Source organism: Miniopterus schreibersii (assembly GCF_964146895.1).
Source record: "Miniopterus schreibersii genome assembly, chromosome: 2".
NCBI classification, from domain to species: Eukaryota; Metazoa; Chordata; class Mammalia; order Chiroptera; family Miniopteridae; genus Miniopterus; species Miniopterus schreibersii.
The window spans coordinates 75911384-75932905 of record NC_138102.1 but is presented as its reverse complement, the minus strand read 5'-3'; the positions used below and the strand labels follow the sequence as shown (position 1 = coordinate 75932905).

Genomic DNA, 21522 nt, shown 5'->3' with positions numbered 1-21522 from the left:
ATTTTGGCCCGTAGCAAATAGTAACTAATGTTTTCACTGCCTTTGATTTTAGGCCTCTGTTCTATTAGAACAGATTTGGTTCAGAAGCCCCCAAAGAATCTTTAGCCCCACAATAGATGTTCTCATTCTAAAGCTGGGGCCTCTGCCTCCTGTACCCAGTTTGCTTAGTTTTGCATTGAGTATATTACTGGCACAGATTCAACCTCAGATAGTACAGCCTAAAGGGATGGACCTGTGTTTGTCAATTTATGTTTCTTTTGATGAGTTCTTTTAGGATAAGATCAAGCCAATCTCAGAATCACAGAACCTTCCGCAGAGAGGGAACCTCGGTTCCTTGGAACCCTGATATTGACACACTCACCACTTTTTACTGTGTTTTTTCCCTGACTTTGATTTGGATGCTTTTCCGTTGGTGGCACACATCAGGATTTGATGGTGCAGGGAAAGGTTAAAAGCCCTTAGAGTTGTCTTGATGGAAGAATCAAATAATTGCTAGTGCTAAGGGTACATGGCTTACTTTATAAAGGAAAGCCAAGAGTTTGTGTGTCTGATGGCTCTCTTTTTATGTAAAACACAGGGGGAATATCCCTATGAAGAACAAAATGCCCAGGACATTTTCCTAAGTAACTCATTGTGTGAACTTGTCATTAATTCAAGGTTAGCAAACACTGCACACACACTATCATCCTGGGCTCTTGAGGGCTCTAAGACAGAGCAGACAACATCCCAGGCCCTAAAGGATATGATCTCATAGGGACTGGAGACCCATAACCATTAGATAGTTGACAATTATAGAAACGCAAATTCAGTAAAAATGGAGAGTGAGAAATTAATCCTCATTAGGAGGTCTGGGAGGGTTTCTTGGAAGAAGGAGGGTTTGAGCAGGGATTTTTAAAAGGAGGAGAACCTCTACAGGTAGATATAAAAGGGAACAAATTTGTTATACACACAAAGATCCCTGCATGTTACACATTGCCGGGTCCCCATCATGCTCTTACACACACAGTTGCTTCTGATTAAAGGTCCTGGACCTAATATCAGAGTTCATGTTTTGCTAATGGGTGTAGTTGAAGAGTTTGCTAGTGGAAGTCATGTCTAGTTTTAGGAAAGATCCACAGCCTAATTTTAGGAAGTCCTTCATCTTATAAATAGATGGACTATGAGGCCTAGAGCACATCAAATTCAGCCAGTCTCTTTGCCCCTAGTGTCCTGTCCAATGGGTGTGTTTTATCTGGAAATTTCCCAAGCCAAGCCAGGGAAGTAGTGTGAATTTCCTGCTATGACTGTGCTAAAAATTAAAAAAAAAAAAATCAAGTGCTGAAAATGAAGAGTTGCAAAGTGGACTGGAAGTACTTCTTTTTTAAAAACAATGTTGTTTATAGATAAACCTAGAGGGTATTGTGCTAAGTGAAATAAGTCACACAGAGATATAAATGCCATATGATTGCACTTGTATGTGGAATCTAAAAACCAAATAAACGAACAAACAAAATAGAAACAAACTCATAGATACAGGGAAGATTTTGATGGTTTCCAGATGGGAGAGGGGTTGGGGGTTGGGGGTTGGGAGAAAAGGAGAAAGGGATTAAGATGTGCAAATTGCCAGTTATAATATCGGTCACGGCAATGCATATTACAGCATAGAGAATATAGTCACTAATATTGTAATAATTATGTATGGTGTCAGATGGTTACTAGACTTATTGGGGTGATTCCCTAGTAAGTTATTTAAATGTCTAATGACTATTTTGCATACCAGAAACTAATATAATATGGTATGTCAACTATAATTGAAAAAAATTTTTAAATATTTAAAAAACAAAACAAAAATAGCCCTGGCTGGTGTGACTCAGTTGGTTAGAGTGTTGTCCCATGCACCTAAAGGTCACAACGAGTTTGATTCCTGGTCAGAGCACATGCCTAGGTTGTGGGTTCAGTCCCCTGGTTGGGGCACATACAAGAGGCAGCCAGTCAGTGTTTCTCTCTCTTTCTTTCTCTCTCCCTTCCTCTCTCAAAAAAAAAATCAGTAAATATATCCTTGGGTGAGGATTTAAAAAATAAATAAAATAAAAACATTGCTGTTTATCTCATATAATTTTTATTTATTTTATTTTTTTAAAATATATCTTTATTGATTTCAGAGAGAGGAAAGGAGAGGGAGAGACAGAGATAGAAACATCAATGATGAGAGTCACTCTTTGGCTAGCCCGCAACCCGGGCATGTGCCCTGACGGGGAATCTAACCCCGATCGCCTGGATCCTAGGTCGACGCTCAACCCTGAGCCAAACCCGGCCAGGCTCATATAATTTTAAAAATCTCCTTTAAAGAATATATTTTTATATATACTCTAACATAAACCACATTTACCAATTAAGCAATTTACAGAGTCTCAAGAAAAGACAAAATAAACCAGCTTCAAAGGCTCTGTTCAGCAGAGATAAGAATGGATAAGAAGTTGGAAGATATTAATGAGATGGGGGGTTTCTTCTCCTTAATCAGAGAAAAAGAAAGGCAATTACAAAGTGTAGCAGAAACAAAAATAGAATAAAGTCATGGCTCAGGTATGATGCAAAATAAAATATAAGCATGATTATGAGAAATTTATAAGTGTAAGAAAGAATATTCCATTTGCCATTCTCCTTAAGTGACACAGAAATCAGAATGCTGGGTCTGTTGAGAAACAAGTTGTGGTCATTTGCAGCAAATGATATTTACATAATCATCATATTGTAAATGCTGTCAATTGGCTTTTCAGCCTTTAAAATCCACTTATAGATAAAATAGAAATGACAAATATGTTTACAGAACAAGAATGGAAATCTAATCAATCTCAACAATGTACAAGGAAAATGGACAAAAGTTGAGAGTTGGAAAGGGGGAGGAGAGGTAATGTAGGAAATAAAATCTCTTGTTCTTGTTTTTGCTCAAGTTTACCCAGATCTCCAGAGTGAAACACTATGCTCTTACCTATATGGGTGCTATCATGCTTATCTTGTATGGTAAGAAGTCCAAGTACTGCGCAACATTGATGGATAAGTAACCTGAGGTTTTAAGTTTATTACTTTAGTTACAAATGTAACTAACAGAAGAACTAAAGAATGTAATATAGCTACAGAAGGGGTTCAGAACATTCCACCCCAAAATATGCCACTTTGGCATATTGATTATTTTGAGCGGAAGGCACTTAAGAAACAGCAGGTGCAGGAAGGGCTCTCTGACCTCCCCTCTCTACCTCAAGTCAGGTTGTAAAGTTTCCCATGACAAAGGTGCACTCCGTGTACTCTTACCACCAGAGACTGGGAATCAATGCCCAAATGGACCAATACAAACCTACTCAAATAACCCTTATCTTTCATTAGTTTCCCTCATGTATTTCTTAGTTACTTTCTTACAATTTACTGTTTCTAGCCCAAGCCCCTTGTCTTCTCAGGTCCCTATAATTTATTGTTCTTTTTGTAAAAAGGTGTATTAGCTTTTGGGCCTAACAACTTCTTCAGATCTTCATTTTCCTTTTGTATAATAAATGACTCTTCTTTTTTATTTTTAATCCTCACCCGAGGATATGTTTTCATTAGTTTTAGGGAGAGAGAGGAAGGGAGAGGGAGAGAGACAGAAACATCAATATGAGACTGAAACATTGATTGGTTGCCTCCTATATGCACCCCGACTGGGGATTGAACCTCAAACCCGGGTATATGCCCTGACTGGGAATTGAACCTGCTACCTTTCCGTGTATGGGATGACATTCCAGCCAACTTAGCCACACCAGCCCACCAGCCAGGGCTTCATTTTCCTTTTGAATACTCCCTTGTACAAGTAAAGATATTAAATAAAATTTGTATATTTTTCTCCTGTTATCCTGTCTTATGTCAGTTTATTCTTAGGCCAGCTACAGAACCCAAGAAAGTAGAAGAAAGTTTTTCCTCCCCACACTATCAAAAACTGGAAGGCCTGGGGAAGGGAAGGGAAGCAGTATAAATTAAATCATAATTTTTCAGGATGTGCGGTTAATAGATAATACCTAAAGAAATAGCAGTGTAGCCCTGGCCAGTGTGGCTCAGTGGTTAGCGTGTTGGCCAGTACACAGAAGAGTCACAGGTTTGATTCCTGGGCAAGAGCACATACCTGGGTTGCAGGTTGGATCCCCAGCCTAGTTGGGGCGCATGCAGGAGGCAACCAGTAGATGTGTCTCTCTCACATCGATGTCTCTCTCTCTCTCTCTCCAGTAATCCTCAGATAAGGATTAACCAAAATAAAAACAAACAAAAACACACAAAAAAGTCAATGGAAAAAATATCCTTGGGTGAGGATTAACAAAAGAAAAAGAAAGAAAGAGAGAGAGAGAGAGAGAGAGAGAGAGAGAGAGAGAGGAAAGAAAGAGAAAGAAAGAAAGAAAGAAAGAAAGAAAGAAAGAAAGAAAGAAAGAAAGAAAGAAAGAAAGAAAGAAAGAGGGGGGGGAGGGAGGGAGGGAGGGAGGAAGGGAGAAAGAAGGAGAGAAGAAAGAAAGAAAGAAAGAAAGAAAGAAAGAAAGAAAGAAAGAAAGAAAGAAAGAAAGAAAGAGAGAGAGAGAGAGAGAGAGAGAGAGAGAAAGAAAGAAAGAAGAAAGAAAGAAAGAAAGAAAGAAAGAAAGAAAGAAAGAAAGAAAGAAAGAAAGAAAGAAAGAAGAAAGAAAGGAGGGAGGGAGGGAGGGAGGGAGGGAGGGAGGGAGGGAGGAAGGAAGGAAGGAAGGAAGGAAGGAAGGAAGGAAGGAAGGAAGGAAGGAAGGAGAGAGAGAGAGAGAGAAAGAAAGAAGAAAGAGAAAGAAAGAAAGAAAGAAAGAAAGAAAGAAAGAAAGAAAGAAAGAAAGAAAGAAAGAAAGAGAGAAAGAGAGAAAGAAAGAAAAGAGAAAGAAAGGGGGAGGGAGAGAGAGAGGGAGGAAGGAAGAAATAGAATGTCAATTACGGAAATAATCCCCAGAACTACAGACAGAAGTAGTTGTTAGTGTTAACCTCTGGGAAGTGGAACTAGGAATGAGCAAGGATTAGTCAGAGACACAATTTTAATGTCATATAAGCTATTGTTTTGGTAAAAAGAAATGAGAAAAAAAAGTTGTATTGACCAGCAGCAGAATTTGTTCCAAGGGGTAACATGACAATCAGATATCCCAGTGAATTCTACTTCTTTGGTTTTTGAAATTTTAGGTGAAGAAATACATCTGCGATGGGGAAATGCTAAATGTAATTGAAAATATTTCATTACCTAAAATTCAAAATGTCGCCCGTCAGCCCGGCCAGGCATGGCTCAGCAGTTGAGCATCGACCTAGGATCCAGGGGGTTGCAGTTTGATTTCTGTCAAGGCAAGTGCCCAGATTGTGGGCTCGATGCCCAGTAGGGGGCATGCAGGAGGCAGTCAATTAATGGCTCTCTCATCAATGATGTTTCTGTCTCCCTCTCCCTCTCCCTTCTTCTCTCTGAAATCAATAAAGATATATTTTAAAAAGAAGAAAAAATGTAGCCTGTCAGCATTTAAAATTTTCCTAAATCTACCCTTAGGCTGGAAAAAGAACTAGTTTAACTCTGGTATAGATATTTGAATGCCATTTTTGTTAAGAGAGATCTTGGATTTATTTTTATTTTTATTTTTATTTTTATTTTTTAGGTGAGACAAAATGAACTGCTGTGAGGTACTTCTCAAAGGTGTAAATTTCTTGGAACCCAGAATTTAGCCTATTTAATGTAAATTTAAGCTCTTCCCTTGTGAAAATTTTTCAACTTATTCTGCCTGTCAGAACACACCTCTTATTCTATAATGCCAATCATTGAAAAATAGCATTTATTATATAAACATTAGCTTTGGATTCATCCATTTCCAAGGTCAGGGATTGCACCCCAGGATAGCACCCCATGGGGTCGTGTAGGTGTGGTACTCTGATGGTACTAACTGGGGTAGGATACTTCCATGCAATGCCAGGTATCTGTGGTGCCACCTTGGGTTGTGATGCTAAATTAGAGCATGTTTTCATTTTCTTCTCTCTAGGAAGGCCCTTTTGTCTACTTGTCTTTCATAGGAAACATTGCCGATTCTGATGGCTTGATTGCCTCATTATGTAAGTAATTTTAAATGTTTGCATTTGAAATGTTTAAGGAGATGTATTGCAAGTGTGACTGTCAATTAATCAGTACATGTATCCCATCTTGTATGGTTCCATTTATATAAAATGTCCAGAGTAAGTGAATCTATAGAGACAGATTATAAATTAGTGGCTGGCTGGGGGAGGGTGGGGAAGGAATGTTGGAGAGAAATGGAGAATGACTGATAATGGGTACAGGTTTCTTTTGGTGGGTAGTGAAATACTCTAAAATTAGATTGTTGTGATTCAAATCTGTGAATTTATTAAAGCCCACTAAATTGTACACTTTAAATAGGTAAATTGTATGGCACATTAATTATATCTCAATAAATGTATATTTTAAATGTTTATAATGAGTGAAGTTGAAGAGTTTTCAGTATTTAAATACTTTTAACATCAACTTTCATATATGGGTATATATATGTATAGATAGTGTCTTATAGATAATTTCCAAAAATTTTCTTGCTCTACCGAGATATTAACTAGTTTTCTTATTTTCTTCATGCTCACTATTAATCGATCAACATTCAATCAGTTAGTATTGACTACCTCCCATGTATGTCAACACAAACAAATAAATGAGCTGTGTAATAATAGGGTCCTTTGCCACAATCATAGAACTGCTTTGTTCAGGATAACTTCTTTCAGATTTTGCACCTGAAATACCTCATTGTTTATCTCATTTCTTCTATGATTCTGAAATCATATCCCCCAGCCAGGATCTGTGTCAGGACTCCTGTTTGTCACTAATGTTAGGAAATTCTTCTAGAGAATTGAACTACAGTTAGTGCTTCTCAAAGCAAAACATGTCATCTTTGATGCCTGTCAGTTCCTAGCCAGTAGTAGTAGCTCAAGGAGCCTGAGCCCTGCACTGGAGTCCAGTTCCTTCATTTCTATCAGGTGAGCAAAATGCCGCTGTGCACCTTTTCGCTGAACAAGCTGGAATAAACTTCTCTTGAAAACTGCTGGGAAGCCCAGGGGCTAGAGGACCCCAGCCTATGTCATTGTCCTCCCAACCTGGCTGCTTTGTCTGGCATCAGAGAAAGGGAACAGCCCAGACCTGGCTCAATCCCGTGAAATGCAAATATCTAACTCAGTCTTTATCAGTCATCTTCAATTTACATTTTCACCTTTAAAAAAGTGAAACTTCATCTAATGGGAATGCCCTTTATTCTAGAGAAAGTGAAAATCTGATCGATATTACAAAGTAGGCTTCTTGGGCCTTAAAGAGCATTAATTGCCTGGGACTTTTGTTAAAATACAGATTCTGATTCAGAGGGTAAGGCCTCCCGATGTTGATCTATAGACTGTCTTTTGATTCACTAGAATGTAGAGCTGGGCCATTAACATTATGTAGACCCTGTTAAAGAAATATTACTCATGACACTTGTTAAAGATGGTAAGAAAGATTTTATTCAAGAGGGACCATTGCAGTGGGGGCTTTGCAGTAGGAGAGAGATCAGGGTCAACTCCAAATACAGCAAGGACAGGTAGAGATTTATAGCCAAGGGATAAGGTGGTATCAGTGCATGGAAAATTCCTAAGAAGAAACATCAAGCCTAGGAGGATTCTTGATAGTCCCACTAACAGGATTCTTGCTGAAGGCAGGTGGGGGTGATAAGATATAGAGGGTGGGGGGTGAGGAATTTAATCAGATGTCTGCATCCCTATGTTCATTGCAGCGTTGTCTACAATAGCCAAGACATGCAAACAACCTAAGTGTTCATCACGGGTGAATGGGTAAAGAAAATGTGGTATATATATATATGCAATGGAATATTTTTCAGCCACATAAGAAGGAAAACCTGCTGTTTGTGACAACATGGATGGACCTTGGGGCTATTATGCTGAGTGAAATAAGTCCGACAGAAAAAGACACATACTGTGTGATCTCACCTATATGTGGAATCTGAAAAACAAACAAATAAACAAATACAAACTCACAGAAAAAGATATCAGATTTGTGGTTACCAGGGGCAGGGGATAGAGAGCAGAGGAATTGGAGGAAGGTGTTCAGAAGCTACAAACTCCCAGTTATAGGATAAATAAGTGCTGAGGATGTAACGTACAGCATGATGACTGCAGTGAACACTACTGTAAGTTGTTAGGACAGTAAATCAATCCTGAGTTCTCAGCACAAGGGAAAAAACATCTTTTCTTGTTTTTTAATCTTTATGAGATGAGGGATGCTAATTAAACTTACTGTGGTAATCATCTCACAATATATGTAAGTCAAGTCATTATGCTGTACATCTTAAACTTATACATTGCTAATTATATCTCAATAAAACTGGGAAAGAAAGATACCAAGAATGGGGGAGTTTCACTAAACTGACTCAGCTGGTCTTGATAAAACTGGACTAAGACCAAGGACAAAGCCCAAGGTCGAGGCCCTGCTGAGAAGCTCGGAGGAGTCTGTCTTTGTCGTCGTCCCTTATAATCCCCCAACCTCCGCCCTGTGGTAAAGGGAACAGCTGTGGCTTGGGTCCTGGAGACCAATTCCGCCTTTAGTGTGCATCCTTTCTTCTAACCTCTGCCTAAACCTGGCAGTCAGTCACAAAGTAAATGATAGTGATTACAGCATTAGGCCTATTAATGCTGTATTTAGCCAGCAAAGACATGGTCAAGGTTAAGCAGCAGGTGAGGTAGCAGAGGCTTGATATACTGGGGCTGATAGGTAGCAGGGCCTGCTTTTACTGTCTACCGCCCCACCCTTGCCTTCCTCTCCAGCACTAACCTTCCTCTTCCGCCCTCCCCATCTACAAGGCATTCTTCAGTTTTGCTGAATTAAATGTAGGTTCAGAATACCATGTTCCCTCAGCTCCAGGCCTTTGCACATGCTCTTCTCTGAAATAACCTCCTTTACCCAGTTCAGAGGTCACCCCTTGTGGTGTAAGGCCTGAAATTAAGATCCAGTATTATGTGTGCCTTGACATCTGGTAAAATCCAGAGGGCCTCAAATGGCCTACCCGCAAATCCCTTCTCCACCCTGCTTTCTCATATAAGGTCCCTCAGCCAAACAACCCCCTTTGTGGCAGGGACCAGGCATAGGGCCTACACATCCCTGAGTAGTGGGCTTCAGTTCCCTGCCAGGCCTCAGAATTATTCTAACAGGCCAATCACCTCCTGCTGTCCTGCCACAGGAACCAGAGGTCACCTCATCCTCTTGTTACTACACAGCCTGCCTCTCATAGCCCCTCCTTGTTCACTCCATTTCCAAGTGCAGCCCCCGTCCTGGCCTGCCTGCTGCAGTGCCTTCCTCCCCTAGGCTGTGAGTGCATGTGGCTAAGAAACCCCCATCAATCTCATCTGCCCAGTGTCCTACGTAGTGTACTCTGTAATCCCCATAAGACTAGGGCAGAATCCTTCCCTCACCAACAGGTCGCAAGGAAGTGATCAAAACACCTTACTTCCCTTGTCTGGCTTAACTGCCACTTCCTCCATGTCCTCATACTCTGTCACCATCGCTCATTTCATGGTTTGACCTCACTAAAATGTGAGCCACTTGCAGGCAGACCTTGTGTCCTAGTCATTGCTAGCACAGAACCTTCCATATGCTCCAAAAGATTTGTTGAATTAAAGAATGAATGAATGGTATTATATTTCTGAATGTCTAAAAGCCCACTGATCTCTTTGTTCCTGAAGCATTGACATTTTACTTGTGATATTTTCTTAGATTTTGGATGCATTAGAGAGTACATTTTGCCTAAATTTATGTATGTCTAAATTTAGAGGAAAAATTTTTACTTTCGCTATTATGTTGTTTTCCAGTTAGTTCATGGCTGGCAGTTGATTAAGGACAAGCAGGAAAGAGAGTAAGGGAGGGAAGGGAACATGGCTTCATGCAGTGCATGACTCTCAGTCCAGCTCTAAAGGCTTTCATACCTCATGGTGCTTTCTGAAGAACCATCCTGATAGTGGGGTCTGGAAAGATTTCTTGGGGCATGCCCGCTCCCCCAGTCAGCACGACTGAGGATTTTGTGGTGGTTGTTAGTGAATTCTGTCCCTATAGCAGACTGCAATGCCCCTTTTGTCCATTTTGGATTCATTCTATAGTCCAGGCTCTATAACTCCCCTCCCTTTCCTTTTGCCCCCTCAGCACTTAGTTTTCTTCAATTCTTAATTAATACTTGTTTTTAAATAAACATTTCCTGAATAATAATTTTCCCACATCTAAGTTATATTTATAGACTTTATATTGATATTTCTAAGTAAGAAATAAATTTACCAAGATAATTATTAAAGATTGTCTTTGCAGAATCTGACTATGTTGAATTAATTTAGAATTCTGCTACTTATAATGAAGAGGGCACGTATGTAAAAGCACTTTGGAAACTGTAAATTATTTTACTAATATAACATGATATTGTTATTATTTTTTGGGTCAGGTGGCAAATGCGTTTTCTCTTGCCTTCCACTAAGGCATCATGAAGAATGGAGAGAGAATGGGCAGCTATTCCTTTTATCTCCTCCTTAAGGGAAAAAACATGTCATTTCTATCGACTGCAATAAAAATGATTAGTAACAAAGTGTGCTTTGCTTTTAGGGAAAGAATATGGCAAAGCTGATGCAAGATGGCTTAATTTTGACCCAACCATTGTGTCTGTGGAAATTCTGACAGTTGTCCTGGATGGGTCTCTGGCATTGGTCCTCATGTATGCCATAGTCAAAGAGAAATATTATCGGTAAGTGCTCTGCTCCTGTCCTGCTGAAAAGAGGAGAAACATTAGCTGTCCCAGTGCCTAAGTGACATTGAAGTAGATTATGATCACATTTCTTTGTTAGATGAAAAGTAGAATAGAAACAAAAATTGTTTGATATTAGATAAGGATCATGGTGCCAGTAGGATCATTTCAGACAGTTCAAAATAAAAATATGAGAAATATGATTGCAGTGACAGCCTAGTCACTGTGTAGGCAAGCACGGTGTCAACAGCATGGATGATTTGCCACCGATATTTTGGAGAATAAAAGGGTAATCTTTACACCTTCCCCCCCACGCCCCAATCACTCTAGGAAACTCCTCTTCTCCTTGATGCAAAGTAAATTCTCTTATGTGATTCTGAGTTAGACACTCCAGATAAGTAAAAATCTTTTCAGGTTGTGGAGGGTATGAGGAAGGCAGAAGCATGGACAGAGGAAGGAGAAAGGTGGGTGATACAATTCCATCAGTCAGACTCTGAGACTTTGAATCTCCTTCCCTCCTCCCTTTTCCTTCCTTTCCTTCTTAAAGACAAAGTGACCTGTGGCAAATAGATTGCTAACCTGGGGGTGATTCCCTAAATCAATGTCAAGTAGGTACAATTGCATTCAGTTTTCTACTATCTTGTCTGATTCTTATTTATTTAAATCTTCCTCATAAAATGTCATATTTGAAAGAGAACTCAAGGGTCATTTAATCCGCTTCCCCCACCCATTTTACATAGTTTATCAGCAGTAAAAATTAAATTTCTCCTTGGTGCCTTGACTGTAGCTTTGACTCCATAATTTTGGTTGTAGACTTACTACATGCACCCTTTTGTTTATTATTTCAAACATTTATAATATTTGCATTGTTGAGTACTTACTTTGCACCAAGCACAGTCTCAGCCCCTTATCTACATAGCTCATTTAATCTCCACAAGGTTGTTTGAGAAAGGGACTATTATTGTTACCCCCTTTTACAACAGGTGAAATTGCAGCTCATAGCATGATTCACATCCAGGTCTCACTAAATCTTTCCTAAGAATAGGACAGGATACCAGAGAGACCTTATTTAACTCAGAGAAGAGTCTTCTAGAAGGACAGTGTTGCTTCTGCAAGGAAAACATGGGTCTTCATTAATTAGATTGACTTGCACCGTCAAATGAGCACCACATGGAAACTGAGGTGCAACTTCAGAGATGTGGTCTGTCCTGGAAGACTGTGTTGATGCTGCCATAAAAAAAAAAGAGATCATCATTCAGGGTGCTGAGCTGGCAATTTCATCCCTGGTTTCTTTCTCTTTAACAGGCACTTCATACAGATTACTCTGTGCGTGTGTGAATTGTATGGAGGGTGGATGACCTTCTCCCCAGACTGGCTTTTGGGAAGCCCCAACCTCAACACCAACAATTGGCTCTACTTTTGGGTCTATCTGGTATTTTTCAATAGTGTGTGGGTTCTGATCCCAGGTTTGTTACTGTGGCAGTCGTGGGTAGAACTCAAGAAAATGTGTCACAAAGGAACCAGCTTAGGGAAGAAGTTCCAGTGAATTTTCAAAAATCATAAACGTTATTATCTTGCTTTACAGGCCAGAATGGATCAAAGCTTTTTGTTTGGCTTAAATTGAATACACCCCAGTCTACACTTTCTTTTATATTATTCCTGAACAACCTACTTCAAATTGATTGTAAGGTGGCAAGGTTTTGTTGTTGGTTTATTTTTTCAATTAAATGGCAATATAGAGAACAAAGAATAAATTTTAACTTGTAATAATCACATAATTATAAATGTTTATATCTAAAATTAATTGTTCTATATTAATAGAGCCAATAATCACAAAATATAGTAGAGCATGTTATATTAATTTTTTATTCCAAAGAACATGTTGTTACTTCAACTTTTAATCTTCTCACTAGTCTTTTCATTACCAAAGGGAAACCAGAAATGAAATAAATGCTTCTGTTTTACATTTATACTTTATCAAACTTGTGGATCCAACAAAAATGACAGTAGTTCAAGTTTGTGAGCGGGCCAACTCCTTATGGGTGACATTAGGGTTTCACATAGACAAATGATTGATTTGTATCTGCCCTTTTTCAAGAAGGAAGATTTGAGTCACCTTACAAAAATACATAGTCCACTTGCTCCCAACACCTGACAGGACTTGCGGCTAAACTGCAGAATGGTTGGCTTGAAAAACCAGCTGAAGTGTAGCTGATCTGAAGTACTGTAAGCAGGGAATGTGAAGAAATTACAGGAGGAGATGCGGAGAGGGAGAGCCGACTTCGCACCCCCGAGGTGGGGGTAGCAAGAGGGAAAATGCAGCAGCAGAGCCCCCACCACCTGGGAGCGTGGGGTCTCAGTCCCTTGCAGGGATCCCCAATCAAGAGCAGCAGAGAAGGGAAGGGGAGCCCTTATAGCATCTGGCAGTGGGAATCAGTGGAAATTTGGTCCACCTGGAAGTCTCATACTGAACCATCCCAGGCAAGGAACAATTTCTTTGTTAGAACACCAGCCTGGGAATTTCCATCTGATCTGTGGCTGCAGAAGGGAACATGCAGCAAAGATTGGGGTCAGTGGGGGGTTCTAATCGGCACACCCAGCAGTGAATCTGAGGAGCTCTTTATTCTCTGGAAGATCTTTGGGCAGAGAGCCGGGGTGGGGCTGGACAATGTGGCTTGAGAAAGAGGATCAGTCTTGTGCAACTCAAGCGCCCTGGTGGCAACCCTCCCCTGACCTGCATTATGTGACCCGAGGCAAAGGGGAACATCTGGGGGCTGGAAATCCGCACTTGTATGACTGGGTCTGAGGGCTCAAAGGACTCAGACATTTGGCCTGGTGGGAACCTGGGCCCAGGCGCCACCCAGCGGGGGCCAGACATGCTGAAAGATTAGAGTGCCAAACAGGGCTGACTGTATTTTTTTATCCCCTCCTATTGGTGTGGCAGCGAGGGGGTGCCAGGGAGCCAGGCAGAGATGTGACATTGCCACCGTGTATCCAGGGTGGGCTACGGACTGGGAGGTACATGAGCGTGTCCTGGGCCCTTCTGCTGCATTACAGGGAATCAGAGCAGAGCTCCCCAGTGAGTTCATCCAGCGCAGCCCTGGGAAGGAGAGGAAGCTCCCACCTCCCATCCTACAACCTACAGGCACCACCCCCAATGTGAGTCTGTTTAAACCAACCCAGACAGGTCCCAGTCACAGAGCCGAGTTTTGTGGGGGAAGAAAGAGAAGCTGTGAGCAGGGACATTCAGTGTAGGAGATCCTAGCCAGACCCAGCCTCTGGGCTATTGGGGCCCTGCCCACCAGACTACTTTGGGCTCTATGCTACTGAGTGTCAATCAGGTTGCTGAGGGTCAGGCAAAGACAGCAACTGACGTTGGCTTGCACCAGAGAACCTCTCAGGAGGTCTGGGACTGACACACCAAGAGGCCAGATTTGGACAGCATCAGAGAAAAATCCAGCGAGCTCCACAAATAGCAGATCCAAAGGGTAATCACAGCAGACACCAAAATCAGCAGAGGAAAACTCCATTTGCTTTTATTATTTTATCTTTTTAATTTCTTCTTTATTAGTTTTGTATTTCATTATCTTTTAGTTTTTTCTTCTCTTGTTTTATGTCTCTTATTTCACTCTTTCCATTTATTCTGTTTTTTCTTTCTCTTTTACTTTATTTTTTTTCTGTTTTTCTGTTTCTATTTGATATTTTATTTTTTTAATCATTTTTTAAAATTATTATTCTTTGCCCGTCCGGGAGTGGCTCAGCGGTTGAGCGTCGACCTAGGATCCAGGTGATCGGGGTTCGATTCTGGTCAGGGCACATGCCCGAGTTGCAGGCTCGATCAATGACTCTCTCATCATTGATGTTTCTATCTCTCTCTCTCCCTCTCCTTTCCTCTCTCTGAAATCAATAAAGATATATATATATTTTTAAATTATTATTCTTTGATTTATTATTTTGTTTCCTTCTTTATATTCTTTTTCTTTTCTCTTCCTTCTTTTTTTTCATATTCTCTTTTTTGGTTTCTTTTTTCATCTCTAATTTTTTTAGTCTTTTGTCTTTTTAGTATTTTTATTATTATTATTTGTGGTTATTGTTTTTGTTGTTGGTTTGGGGTTTTTGGTGTGTATTGTTTTCAGTTTTGTCTTTTTTTGTCTTGTTTTGTTGTGTCAGCACCTGTATAAAAGTTGGCATGACATAGTTGAGGTTGAACCTCACAGTCAGCCAGACTGAGGGCTGCGCCCACTCACAAAGGGGTCAACAGCAATTAAGACCCAAATACAACAGGAGGGCTCACATAACCCACACAAGGGATATTCCTAGCTCGGAAGATTAAGGAGACTACACCACTGGGCCCCACAAGACACGCAATACAGAAGGCTGCCACACCAACACTGGGAGTTATAGCAGTCCTATCCAATACTCAGAAACAAACACAAAGAGGCAGCCAAAATGGGGAGACAAAGAAACATGCCCCAAATGAAAGAACGGGAGGATTTACCAGAAAAAAAAACTAAAGGAAATGGAGGCAAACAATTTCTCAGAAACAGAGTTCAAATTAATAGTTTTAAGAATGCTTAACAGCATGAAAAAGGACATAGAAATCATGAAAAACAACCAGTCAGAAATGAAGAATGGCATAGCTGAAATAAAAAATACACTGGAAGGAATAAACAGTAGGTTAGAGGAAGCCCAGGATCAAATCAGTGAGTTAGAAGACAGGGTAGAAAAAAATCAGAGCAGCAAAAGAAAAAAATAATTAAAAAGCATGAGGATAGTTTAAGGGAACTTTGGGACAACAGGAAACATAATAATATCTGCATCATAGGAGTATCAGAGGGAGAAGAAGTGAGTAAAAGAGAACCTAGTTGAAGAAATAATGGCTGAATACTTCCCTAACCTGGGGAAGGAAAAAGTCACACAGGTTCAGGAAGTACAGAGAGTCCCAAATAAGATGAACCCAAAGAGGCCCACACCAAGACACTTCATAAATAAAATGGCAAATGTTGAAAACAAGGAGAATCTTAAAGGCAGCAAGAGAGAGACAGTCAGTTACCTACAAAGGAGCTCCCATAAGGCTGTCATTTGATTTCTCAACAGAAACACTACAGGCCAGAAGGCAGTGGCATGAAGTATTCAAAGTAATGAAAAGGATCTGAAACTAAGACTGCTCTATCCAGAAAGGCTAGCACTCAAAACTGAGGGTAAAATAAAGAGCTTCCCAGGCAAAAAAGGGCTAAAGGATTTTATTACCACCAAACCAGAATTGCAAGAAATGTTAAAGGGACTGATATAAGAAGAAGAAGAAATGGGGGTGGGGGGGAGGGGCATGGGCATAAAGAATAAAAATGGCAATAACTACCTATCAGTAATAACCTTAAACATAAATGGATTAAATTTTCCAATCAAAAGACATAGGGTAACTGAATGGATAAGAAAAGATGTCTCATATATATACTGTCTACAAGAAACTCACCTCAGGACAAAAGACTCCCATAGGATGAAAGTGAAGGGATGGAAAAAATTTTTCAACGCAAATAGAAAAATAAAAGCTAGGGTAGCAATACTTATATATGACAAAATACACTTTAAAACAAAGGCCATAAAAGAGACAAAGATGATTACAATGTAATACTAAAGGGATTGATCCAACAAGAGGATTTAGCTCAATATAGGAGCACCTACATATATTTTTTATAATTTTGGGAGGACTTTAAGGGAGAGATTGACAGCAACACAGTCATAGTAGGTCACCTAACATACCACTGTCGTCACTGGATAGATCTTCCAGACAAAAAAATCAATAGGGAAACATCAACCTTAAATGACACACTAGATGAGAGGGATATAATTGATATTTAGAGAACATTTCATCCTGAAGCTGCAGAATATACATTCTTCTCAAGTGTACATGGAACATTCTCAAAGACAGACTACATGTTAGGGCACAAAATAAGTCTCTACAAGTTCAAAAAGATTGAAATCATATCAGATACATTCTTAGATCACAATGGCATGAAACTAGAAATCAACTACAATAAAAACACAAAAACATTCAAACACATGGAGGATAAACAGCATGTTATTAAACAATGAATGGGTTACCAATGAGATCAAGGAAAAAATAAAAAAGCTTCCTGGAAACAAATCAAAATGAACACACAACAACCCAAAATCTATGGGACACAGCAAAAACAGTCCTGAGAGGCAAGTTCATAGCATTACCGAACTGCCTCAAGAAACAAGAAAAATATCAAAAATAATCTAACTCTACAACTAAAAGAACTAGAAAAAGAACAACAAGAAAAGCCCAGAGTAAGTAGAAGGAAGAAAATGCTAAAGATCAGAGTGGAAATAAATGACACAAAGACCAAAAAAATAAATACAAAAGATCAATGAAACCAAGAGTTGGTTCTTTAAAAAGATAAACAAGATTGATGAACCTTTAGCCTGACTCATCAAGAAACAAAGGGAGAAGACACAAATAAATAAAATCAGAAATAAAAGAGGTGAAGTAACAACTGACACCAGAGAAATATGAAGGATAGTAAGAAAATACTATGAACAACTATACACCAACAAATTGGACAACCTGCGAAATGGACAAATTCCTAGAAACATACAATCTTCTAAAAACTCAATCAGAAAAAAACAGAAAACCTGAATAGACTGATAACTAATGAAATTGAAGCAGTAATTAAAAACAAACAAACAAACAAAAACACCTCCCAGCAAACAAAAGTCCTGGACAGGATGGCTTCACAGTCCAGTTTTGCCAAACATTCAAAGAAGAACTAATATCTATCCTCCTCAAACTATTCCAAAACATTCAAGAGAAGGAAGACTTCCAAGCTCCTTTTTTTTTTTTTTTTTAATATATCTTAATTGATTTCAGAGAGAGGAAGGGAGAGGGAGAGAGAGATAGAAACATCAATGATGAGAGAGTCGTCATTGATTGGCTGCCTCTTGCACGCCCCAACTGGGGATCAAGCCCACAACCCATGCATGTGCCCTGACTGGGAATTGAATCACAATCTCCTGGATCTTAGGTCTATGCTTAACCACTGAGCCACATCCAGCCAGGCCCAAGCTCTTTTTAGAAGGCCTGTATTGTCCAAATTCAAAACCAGATAAAGACACTACAAAGAAAGAAAATTATAGGCCAATATACATAATGAACATTATGTATAAAATCCTCAACAGAATATTAGCAAATAGGATCCAGCAGTATATTAAAAAGGTCATACAGCATGACCAAGTGGACTTTATTCCAGGGATGCAAAGCTGGTGCAATATTTACAAATCAATAAATGTGATACATTACATAAACAAAATGAAAGATAAAAATTACATGATCATATCAATAGATGCAGAAAATGCATTTGAAAAAATCTAGCACCCATTTATGATAAAACTTTCAACATAGTGGGAATAGAGGGATCATAATGCAACATAATATAGCCATATATGACAAACCTACTGCCAACAACATACTCAATGGGCAAAAACTAAAATTGTTTTTAAACAGGGATGTCCTGTCTTGTTCCTGATCTTAAGGGAAACAATTTTCCCTTAAGATTACTCTTATTCAACATAGTACTGGGAGTCCTAGCCACAGCAATCAGACAAGAGGAAGAAGTAAAAGGCATCCAGCCTAGCCAGTTTGGCTCAGTGATTAGAGTGTTGGCCCTTGTACTGCAGGGTCTCGGGTTCAATTCCAGTCAAGGGCATGTACCTCGGTTGCAGACTCAATCCCCAGCCCCAGTCAGGGCACATGTAGGAGGCAACCAATTGATGTGTCTCTCACATCTCTTCCTCCCTCTCTCTCTCCCTTCCACTCTTTCTGAAAAGCAGTGGGAAAAAATAGCCTTAGGTGAGAATTAAAATATATGTATCTAAAGGCATCAAAATTGAAAGGAGGAAGTAAAACTCATTCACAGGTGACATGATATTGAACATAGAAAACCCTAAAAAATCCACCAAAAAACTACAAGTTATAATAAATGAATTCAGCAAAGTAGCAGGATACAAAATTAACATTCAGAAATCAATGGCATTCTTATATATCAATAATGAACTCTCAGAGAGAGAATCTGAAAAAAAATCCCTTTTACCATTGCAACAACAACAACACAAAATAAGATACCTGGGAATAAACTTAACCAAGGAGATAAAAGGCCTGTGCTCAGAAAACAATAGAATATTGAAAAAAGAAATAGAGAAAGATACAAACAAGTGGAAGTGTCTACCATGTTCATGGATAGGAAGAATTAACATCATTAAAATGTCCATACTACCCAAAGCAATCTATAGATTCAACACAATGCCTATTAAAATACCAATGATGTATTTCGCAGACATAAGCACAAATATTCCAAAAATTTATTTGGAATCAAAAAAGACCCCAAATAGCCTGAGCAATCTTGAGAAAGAAGAATAAAGTTGGGGAGATCACAACACAGGATATCAAACTGCACTACAAAGACATTGTAATCAAAACAGCCTGGTACTGGCAAAGGAACAGGCATATAGATCAATGGAACAGAACAGAGACCCCAAAAATAACCCCACACCATTATGCTCAATTACTATTTGACAAAGGAGGAAAGAGCATACAATGGAGTAAAGACAGTCTCTTTAATAAATAGTGTTGGGAAAATTGGACAGGTACATGCAAAAAAAATGAAACTAGACCACTAAATTACACTGTACACAAGAATAAACTCAAAATGGATGAAAAGACTTAAATGTAAGTCATAAAGCCATAAAAATCCTAGAAGAAAACATATGCAGTAAAACCTCAGACATCTCATGGAGCAGTATTTTCACCAATACATCTCCTAGGGCAAGAGAAACAAAGGAAAAAATAAACAAATGGAACTATATCAAACTAAACAGCTTCTACACAGCAAAAGAAACCAGCATCAAAATGGAAAGGGAGCCCACTGTATGGGAGGACATATTTACCAATGATACATCTGATAAGGGATTATTTTCCAAAATATATAAAGAACTTATACAACTCAACACCAGGAAGACAAAGAATCCAGTTGAAAAATGGGCAAGGGACCTGAATAGACACTTCTCCAAAGAGGACATACAGATGGTTAATAGACATATGAAAAAATTCTCAACATCACTAATCAGCAGAGAGATGCAAATTAAAACCATAATGAGATATCACCTCACACCTGCCAGAATGGCTACCACTGATAAATCAAGAAACAACAAGTACTGGCGAGGATGTGGAGAAAAGTGAACCCTAGTACACTGCTGGTGGGAATGCTTATTGGTGCAGCCACTGTGAAAAACAGTATGGAGTTTCCTCAAAAAATTAAAAATGGAACTGCCTTATGACCCAGTGGTCCCACTTCTGGGAATACATCCTAAGAATTCTGAAACACCAATCAGAAAGAATATATGCACTCCTACGTTCATAGCAGCATTATTTACAACAGCTAAGATCTGGAAACAGCCCAAGTGCCTATCAGTAGATGAGTGGATAAAAAAGACGTGGTACATTTACACAATGGAATACAATGTGGCTATAAAAAAGATCTCTTACCCTTTGTGACAGCATGGGTGGACCTGGAGAGTATTATGCTAAATGAAATAATCTAGTCAGAGAAAGACAAATATCACATGATCTCACTCACATGTGGAATCTAATGAACAAAATAAAATGATGAATAAAATAGGTCAGAGACATGGATGCATGTAACAGACTGACATCTCAGAATGGGAGGAGGTTGGGGGCGGGGAATGGGAAGAGATTAACCAAAGAACATATATGCATTATGCATAGCCCATGGGCACATACAATAATGTGATGAAAGCCTGAGGTGGGACAGGTGTTGGGAGGAGGGGGCAAGGTGGGGGAATGGGGGACATCTGTAATACTGTCAATAATAAAAAAATGCATAGTACATTATTATAAAAAGTAAATTAGGACTTAGGAACCAGGGAAAATAAGAATGAAGAATAGTAAGATGGACGTAAAGTTAATATGCCAAACGCATGCCAGAACATGACACATCATTCATAGAACTGAAGCACAAATGTGTCACCTTCATTACCAAGAGGGAAACATGATCACATGGTGTTTCATAAAGCACTGGTTTGGGAAGCTGATCATAGCATTTCTGTTAGAGGTGGGGATCATGTATCCCATTAACTTGTTCAACACCTGCCTTTTTTACTAGACACTAAGCTCACACATGTAGTCTCTGCCTAGGAAAGTGACTGGCTTATAACACCAGGCCCTTGATAAGTTGTGGTGGATACTGTTGCTCCGAAAACTCAGTCTGTGCTCCCCCCTCCTCCTAGGGTTCCTTCTTATCCTGCAGAGAATTGTAGATTATGGCCCTGGGTGCAAAATTGGTTCTGCCTTTCACAGATTCTTGTGAGACATTTGGAAGCTGAAACTGTCCCTGGGTTTTTGTTTTGTTTTGTCTTTTGCTGTTTTGTGGTGACAGGTAAGGTCATGGAAATGTAAGGGTTTGGCCATAAGCACAAGATGTTCACTTCTTGGGTATTGACAGCAGTTTTGGCTGGGACAGCAAGAATAAAGGGTTTGTGGGCTGAGTAGCTCTAGTGGTGGCTTCATTGGTAGTGCCTACCTTGGGAAGGTCCATTCTGTGGTTATCTGGAAGTCATTCCTATAAGCTTAGCCAAGCACCTGCTCTTGCAGTCCCCAGTGATTTTATAGACACTTAATTCTCTGTATTAA

At 39.5% G+C, this 21522-nt stretch overlaps 1 protein-coding gene across 1 annotated transcript in view; it reads left to right on the top strand.

Moving 5' to 3' along the window:
- The window catches only part of EBPL (EBP like), a 43773-nt gene extending 30984 nt beyond the window's left edge, over positions 1-12789 (top strand). Inside the window, exons 2-4 of the mRNA XM_081128940.1 lie at positions 6018-6087; positions 10658-10796; positions 12102-12789. Of these exons, the coding sequence (XP_080985066.1) occupies positions 6018-6087; positions 10658-10796; positions 12102-12342 (450 nt within the window). The 3' untranslated portion in view covers positions 12343-12789. The remainder of the gene's footprint in view (positions 1-6017; positions 6088-10657; positions 10797-12101) is intronic.
- The last annotated feature ends 8733 nt before the right edge of the window (positions 12790-21522 follow it).